The 8405-nt window shown below is 41.1% G+C and overlaps 1 protein-coding gene across 1 annotated transcript; it reads right to left on the reverse strand.

The window, feature by feature from the left end:
• Positions 1–219: 219 nt before the first annotated feature.
• Positions 220–7952, reverse strand: LOC129586002 (uncharacterized). The gene is made up of 4 exons (XM_055478976.1): positions 7347–7952; positions 1767–4407; positions 868–1338; positions 220–610 (listed from the first exon to the last, which is right to left on the reverse strand). The coding sequence occupies exons 2-4, from the start codon at positions 2580–2582 to the stop codon at positions 314–316; spliced, it is 1584 nt and encodes a 527-aa protein (XP_055334951.1). The 5' UTR covers positions 2583–4407; positions 7347–7952; the 3' UTR covers positions 220–313.
• Positions 7953–8405: the final 453 nt, after the last annotated feature.

Here is an 8405-nt window from a genome sequence, read left to right on the forward strand (position 1 = left end):
TAATTCGATTCTCTATTACCATCACTATATGCCTGATTAACCATATTTATCTGATATATCAGATAAATGTGGTAAATCAAGCAGATCAGATAAGAAAATGTAGGCGTTTCTGCTTTTGTTCGGCTAACCGGTTCTAAAATGGTCTGGTCTATGCGCTCAGTAGTTCAATAACAAGGATGAAGTTAGGTAGAAGGTTCAATTTGCAGTTTTTGTCTTGAGTTGTACAAATCCTTGTCCTAAATTTAGTTACTATTTTAGTACGAGTACAGAGTCTACCCACATCACTTCAATAGTCCATCATTGTGTTAAAGTTTCAACGCCATGCGAGAAACGGTCCATCCTGGACAGATCTAATGCGGGCCACCTTAAAATGCCGTTTAAGCATTGCATACAACTCCGTCTGCAATTCAGCCAGCGTGCAGCGGATGACGGTGACGTCACTCTCCACAATAATCTCGACGTGGTTGCCGCCGATGCCGCAAAAGCGGCAATTGCGCCAGATGATGCGCTCGAGGGCGGCAGCAGCGTCGGCACACGCTTTGGCCATTCGCGGCAACTCGATGGAGAGGCGGTTGTTAGCCAGGTCCCAGGAGCAACGGTTAACGACAACCTGTTAGAATAAAAGATGCTGCGCAATTAAACGAAAATATCTGATGCGCTGATTGGCACTTATTATGATTGATTATTGATTGTTAAAATAAATTTAGTAAATTCAGATACCGTTTTTAAATAAATAAATAGCGTAAAAAGGGGAATAATACGAAAGTAACTAATATATTATTATTCAACTACATATTATAAGAAATTCGATCCTCCTTTTAATACTTATTTACACAAAGATTTCAAAGCGCTACGGCCAGCATTCACCTGCAACTTTTTCGAACCTTTACGGTGGCGCTCGTGCACGGCGCTGATCAGACGCAGGCAGTCGTTAAGAACTTCCGACGGCCAACGTTCTTTGGCGTTGGAAATGGCGACCATCTCCGTATCAGCGGTGAGATACTGGACGATGCCGAAACCGACAGATCGGGCAGCCGTGGCGGCGTTGCCGAAATTCACTGTCAGGCATCGGTCGCTGTCATCCTGCTGGATAACCGCGTTCCACAGCGGACTGACACGGCGGTAGAACGGCCGTTCGTTCGTAGCGAAGGAGGAGAGAATCGCCCGTAAGAGTTCCGGTGGGAATGCGGCCATTTGGTAGTCTCCCTGTACAGGAGCTGCTCGCCAGGGACTGGTGCCGGGTTGCAGTTTTGGCGGTAGCCAATGGTCATAGGAGAAGGTCCAGCCGGCTTGCAGGCGCCTTTTCATCTCTGCGTTCGCCCTGTCGTTCAGCCGGTCCTGTTTGAAGCCAAAACACGTACTCGAGGTCAGTCCAAAGCAAAACAGCTCCATCGCGATACAAAAACTTATTTTAAAAGTGCTAATTTTGTTATGGCACATTTTTTCTTATTTGGTCAAATAAAAAAATCGTGTTCTGTGGAAGCCAAACTTGAGTTATATTAAACTGATTTACTTAAGTTGCAAATTCATGAAAATTTAAGTGGTTTATCGAGTATATAAGTACATCATAGTAAAAAGAGAAATTGCAGAGAAAATGTGAAAACTTGAATGATTCTTCCGCTCTCAGAAATTCGGGCACATACACCAGATTTATAAGAGTGATCTTTGGAACGGACAGTGGTTTCGATCCCAGTTAATTAAGTCTGTGCGTCATGGCTAACTCGGAGCGTTTTTGAATTTTTACTACGTATCTTGTGCGACCGTACCAGTCCTTCTTCAGATACCGGCATCAGTTTCGTTGGACTCCAGCGATCCTGGAGATACAGCAGCCTTCCACTGCGTACGCAGGTCGGGTACGCCATCCAGACGTGCACCGACATCAGGCCTTTCCTCCACAGATTCCACAACGCCGGCTCAACGGACCGCCCCGCCCGGTACTTTCGCGGCAGGGGACACGCTCGCGTGATGTAATCATCCGGCCCGACAGCGCGCACCACCCGGTGCCGGCGGCCCAACCGAACCACCATGGCGCTGACGAATTTGGATACTACGCAATCGAAAATCTGTATCTGAACATACGCGTATCTGTTCCACAGGACGCGGCGCACCAGGAACACCGCGGGATACCACGTCCATGGGCGGTCAGGGTCTATCCGGGCGAGGATCTCAAAGCTGGCCTGGGATGACGGATAACTCAACTGCCCGTTGTATTCCTCGTCCCAGAAGCAGCCCGTTACGACATGCTCCTGCTGCGAGCTGAGACAGTGCAGCGCCTTTTTGTACTCGACGAACTGCGAGCGCCGGCCAGGTACGCCAAAATCCACGATCACACCGTCAGGGACGGTGTTAATGACCAGACCGCGCTCGAAGAGTCGCTCGTCATTGGGCACATCTACCGCGTTCCACTGATATATGTCGGCGCCAGAATAAATTTCACAGAACAGCGATGAGTCCGAATAACCAAACGATCGTATTCCACTGGTCTCCATTGTCGTGTGTGTAAGGTGTGAGAAAAGTATATGGCTTAATTTATTTAACTCGTTAAAAATCAACTCCCGGAAAGTATGTTCCCTATATGGCATTGTTACATGATAAATGTGGCAGAGCTAATTAGAGAACGGGAAAAGGTCACGACCAGACCGGCCGGCAGCGCATGTGAAGTAGCTTTATTAGGAAATTATCGTTAGATGGCAAGTCAGTAAAACAGTAAGAAAAGGAATCAACATACTGGTTAGTACTGCTGCAAAGAAATGTACCATCCGTAGTTCTAATGGTTGTGATGGTTCTGATGGTTGTAATAATAATGGTTGCATTACGGTATAACAGTCATTTAAGTAGGCATAAACAGACACAGTCAGGTTAAAGGCTAGGCATATCAGGGCATACATCAGGTATTAGTAAGCTATACATTAGGACTTTGAAACATTACGTGACACTTCTCTCCTCAAAAACAGACTGTCCACAGTCATAACACAACATGTATGTACAATAAGAGAAAAATATAGTCAGCCAGCCGTGGATGTACTAAATATTTAGATAATTTTAAAAGCAGAAAACGAATGCCCTTTTTTAAAGTTTAAAATAAACTGCTTTATTCTCTGATTAGTGCCGTTTGAAATTTACTTAAACGAGATATTAGCTTCCTCATGTTGGACTTTGCTACTTCACAAATTTTCTGTATGAGCTTTTCAAATGTTAAAATTTTATCTTCTCAGCTAATCAACCGTGTGTAACCGCAATCGTCTCACCGAATTAAGCACGGATAACATTGTACTATAGTGGTTCGATTAATTAGCAAGTTACTGTAGCAAGTTACTGTAGCAGTCGAAGTTTATTAATGCCTTATGCAACCGGTTTTTGGCACGGGCTATTTTACGCTTTCGTAGAGCGGCATATGAGCACTTGTTGCACATTCCTTTTCCCCTTTGAGAAAAAGAAAATTAAATTTAAAGGACCAAGAAAATTGGGCACCTAAAAATGCGAATCAGCTGTTCTTAATTAAAATTTTTTTTTTTATATTTCGTGATATTTTAGCCACTGGATATCAGCACGACACCTTTTTGAGATTCAACCTTATCTCCAGTTTTTTTTATTCCGCTGTACAGTCATGTCGCGTTACTTTGAACACAGCACCCGGTTAACCAGTGCTGCGCGCCAAAGCTAAAGTTGTTAACGCGGCGGCTCCGCTAACATCATCACCCATGACCGACATTATCGTAACTGTGTTTTTTAGGAGATAGGTAATCAGATGCTGCATAAAGTGCGGCTGTATCGTATAGCTGTGAGTTATCGATCTGATAATCAAACCCTTTTTTTTTAATTAAAAATTCATTAGGCCAACGCGCGTGATGTGACTGCTAGAAATCGTAAAGGGCGGCCACACCATAGCTGCATAGAGACCTTTTGTTCGACTGCTAATTTTCAATCATCAATAAAAAAAGAAAGGAAAAACATTTTTTTGTAGCGAAATTATAATTTTTTTATAGATTTTAGTTAATTAAAAAAATATTATTTGTGACAAAATATTATGTAGTCAGGAAAAAGAAAAGAATTTAATAAATTGTTATTTTTGGAATTTTGCGGAAAATATTAAACGGATACTTAATGAATATAACTAAATAAAAACAAAAACGAATAAAATTAAATTTTTTTTGAAAATATTTAAACTAATGTACGGCGGCTGACTTTACACGAGCTGAAGTTTAACACGGGGAAAATGGTTTCCCTTTATGGAGGAGTTCCCCAATCCAACCAACGTTTATCGGGCTTCATCCAGTCCATGAATAGGATACGAACATTACTTGTAAATCTGGACTTCGGACTGATGAATGTTTGAATCGTCGGGCGGGCTTCATTATTTTTTTTTGGAGACTTCTTAAAAACATCACGTTTCGCGGAACTCCATTACTAAAAACACACTTAACAAACATACACAAATTGCATACCATAAAACAATAACCGTCAAAGCAATAAATTTATTAAAATATGGTTTGCCCGTTGCCGGATACACAGTTATTAGGAACATCAGAATATCAAAAACGCACTTTTTTTAGCACCAAGATAAGAACTGTTTTTTTGGCTCTATCAACCTTACATTAACCAATCCGTGATTACGAAATCATTATCAGTTTTGTGCACCTAAGATACACAGTGTAACAAGTTTATGCGTAGACGCTACTTCCAATTTTTCATTGCACAGGGGATTCATCAAGATTCTGCCAACTTTTACTGCGGTCCATGGTATAGCTTTGCCGGACTGAGTATACTCTTTTCAAACAATCAAACATTAACTTGACTCCGAGGCTTCTGCCTTTGATTAAATACAAGAATTCAATATTTTCCCGGCTGGGTCACTACGCTCTCCGGACAAGTCTGTAGTTTTTCCCTCTAGGTATTACTAAAGTTTTAAAAAGAACGTGCACTTTCCTTTTAAACACTAAGTCAACCTTTTCGTTAACCATGTATTCACATGATTATTTACAGCTATACGTCACCCACAGCGCAACGGTCTAAAGCTTTTAATTAATATTTAATTTAAATCAATGTAAATTCTAGTCTGCAGTTCTAGAGTTAACAATGATTTATTTTGTTGCATATCAAAAAACGTTAATCCAGACTCGCACTCTGGTAATTTTAGGCTATGCGAATAAAGTATGTACATCGAGCACAACGTTCGTCCAATCTGTCACCTTGACCTACTTGTTGTGTCTATCCAGTGCCGTCGCTTTGCGGAGTCATTTATTCTCTGGCCAGTTCAACAATAAAAATTTCAAAAACACAAGCACGTGCATTTCCTCAAAATAAAAACTTCAAAAACATAAAGTGCGCACGTGTATTTCTTCAAATAATTCATTCGCCATTATGCTTCTTCCTGGATAAATAATTTTAACTTTTGCAGAATCGTCGCTTTTATCCCTTCCCCTCATTGATAAAAAACTTCATACAGTCATTTTAAAAACCAATTGTACCTTTGGTCGGATGCGTCGATTATTTGAGCCAAACATTTTATGAAATCAAATGATAAGTAATTAAAAGGTTACAAAGTTAAGTGCTAAAACAAAAGGTTATTTTTTTCACCAAATTTTAGACGGTCATAATATTCCCACAAAACGATGCACTAAACGCATATCCACAAGCAGTATTAAGGCAGGACATTAATAATTTGAAAACGGAAAAATCACATAAACATTTTTTTAGTGTTTCGTAAATAATTCGATACAACTTGGCATATATACAAGCATATATACAACAGCCTCATTAACATCAGTGTGGCTGTCCCGGTGCACTTGCCGAACATGACGGTGATCTGGCTTGCGTGGCCGAATGCTCACCGCTTGCAGACTGTTGACGTGCACCACTAACTTCGGTATTGTTACGTGTACCTTTTTCAACAGGCTTGTAATTACGGCTATTAGGATTTAAGTAACACACGGCATAAAGGTGACCAACCTTGTGGCAGTAGTTACACGCACGGCTTTCGCGTTTACGCTTAGGCTTGGACGGCGCATTTAGCTGATTCAAAAGAGAACTGTACTCATTCGAAAATTTGTTAACTTTGGCAACCATCGATAACAGAACCGGAGTTTTAATAACTGTAACAAGCCCTAGTACATCGACGACCGGGCTACATGGAGCAAAGTCCTTGAGGAGCTCGTGGTCCATGACTGCAACTGAATGCCGACGTGTACAAAGCTTTCCTGATGATTTCATGGCCAACAGAAATGACTCAACCAAACTTTGACCTGCTTCTCCTGACTGGACAGTGGGAGGATAGTTACCAGTTCTTTTGGGCTGATTCATTTCAGTAAAGCTGCAGACTTAACAACCAAGAAAAAACGTTTAGTAATATGGTTCGGCAAGTCTGATTAATCAGATAGATTCGAAGTTATTTTAGGAACGGCCAGGAACGTTGAACTAGGTTGGGTAAGGGATTGGTCACAAGAAAAGAAATTATTCAGAAAAAGAACATTATTATCAAATCGGTAATCAGTAAACAAGCCCCGTAACTTCTGAAATTGTCCGACAATGAGAGAGGGTGCAGGTGGGGTCGGCAGTTCTAGATTCTGGGTAGGGCACATAAACATTTACTGACTCAGCTAGTCAAAATCTGATCTGAGCAAGGCGATAACCGATGAACAAGAATAGCAAATCGTATTATCATTTCCCGAAAGCAAAGGTCACCAAAAACAGAAGAAAGGAAATATACATCTTGCTAACGGATTATTAATTTTCAAGCGCAGAGAACAGATAGTTCGATTGTTCGACAGAAATGTCGTAGCCAACACATGCTGCCAAGTAAAGATTATCATAATAACGAGCTATCGTTTTTCGGAAGCACTGATGCGGGATCGACGTAAACTTAACCCATTCAGCGTTCATGGAAAAATCAAAATGTAAAAATGTTTTTAACAACAAAATACAAAAGCAACATTAGAGAACTGTTACGCAGATGACCTTTCTGGTTTCAGAACAAAATCAGTTAAATGTTCTTAGATTTGGAAACAGTACAGTCCGGCATATTCAGAATATGTACGGTGATTTAATAGCAAAAAACACATTTTTGTTGCAATTCCACTCTGCGACATCAAAGTATGACAGAAATTTTATTAGGTTACCAAAAGTGCAATTTATCGGAAGCAATGCAAATTTATTTTTCATAAAGATACATCTCCAAGAACAGAATTAGCAATTGTTGCAAAAATATAGGGCGTAGACACGTTTTTTTTTTCTACGAGAAACATTTTATTTAAAAGACGAGCGGTGACGGAAGAATAAATTCATCGATTATATTGCACTCGGTTTATCGTTACCGAATTTATAAAATGGCAAATGTCAAGGATACTCACGACGGAACATGGTTAACTGTATTACGAAATCGGAAAGCGCGGGTAAACAGCAGTTCCCGGTTACGGCTAGTTAGCGCTTGGAAAATCACGCTGCTTGAATGAGGCGTAGTACAAACGGCAGTGGCAGCGGCAGCCGCTGTGAAGGGATGATGGTATCGTCGTATTAAAGCATCGTACATCAAGAAAAAAAAACAATAATACAAATAATAACTGACGGCTGAAGTAACCAACAGGTACTTCTCAGTCGACACGGACCAGTTTGTTACATGATAAATGTGGCAGAGCTAATTAGAGAACGGGAAAAGGTCACGACCAGACCGGCCGGCAGCGCATGTGAAGTAGCTTTATTAGGAAATTATCGTTAGATGGCAAGTCAGTAAAACAGTAAGAAAAGGAATCAACATACTGGTTAGTACTGCTGCAAAGAAATGTACCATCCGTAGTTCTAATGGTTGTGATGGTTCTGATGGTTGTAATAATAATGGTTGCATTACGGTATAACAGTCATTTAAGTAGGCATAAACAGACACAGTCAGGTTAAAGGCTAGGCATATCAGGGCATACATCAGGTATTAGTAAGCTATACATTAGGACTTTGAAACATTACGTGACAGCATTACAGTTACTGTGCAAGTCGCAAGATACTACTACAGGCACAACCATACTGTACTTTCCCATTGCCTTATGTTCCCCTGTCTATGGTATACGAAAACTGCGGTGTCATGTCACATGTGGGCAGTGGGCAGAAGCTGAGGCAAAAATCAATAATCCAAGGCAGCAGACTGGATGCCGCTTATAATCCGATTCCAGTGTGCGCAGTCAAAACTGACCCGAGGACAGCAAGAATAGGAGGCGGGTGAGTAAATACTGCGATGCCGCTCAAAGCGCCCATTCAAATTACACTGGACGCGGTGCTTATGTGCTGTCGCATTAGGCATGATTGGTTCGGAGATAATCGGCTTGTCTACTAGAGTAGCATGCCTTTCAGGAACGCCCTACCGTTGTTACAATAGAAGGAGGAGAGAAATGTCTCCATCAGCTTTTGTATCAATCTATTCA

Source organism: Paramacrobiotus metropolitanus, unplaced genomic scaffold (genome assembly GCF_019649055.1).
Source record: "Paramacrobiotus metropolitanus isolate TYO unplaced genomic scaffold, Prichtersi_v1.0 Parri_scaffold0000019, whole genome shotgun sequence".
Lineage (NCBI taxonomy): Eukaryota > Metazoa > Tardigrada > Eutardigrada > Parachela > Macrobiotidae > Paramacrobiotus > Paramacrobiotus metropolitanus.

Coding starts and splice junctions, on each gene's coding strand:
- LOC129586002 (XM_055478976.1), bottom strand. CDS start 2,582: ATGCCATATAGGGAACATACTTTCCGGGAGTTGATTTTTAACGAGTTA. Junction 1,339..1,766: donor CGGTATCTGAAGAAGGACTG/GTACGGTCGCAC, acceptor GGCTTCAAACAG/GACCGGCTGAACGACAGGGC. Junction 611..867: donor AAGGTTCGAAAAAGTTGCAG/GTGAATGCTGGC, acceptor TTATTCTAACAG/GTTGTCGTTAACCGTTGCTC.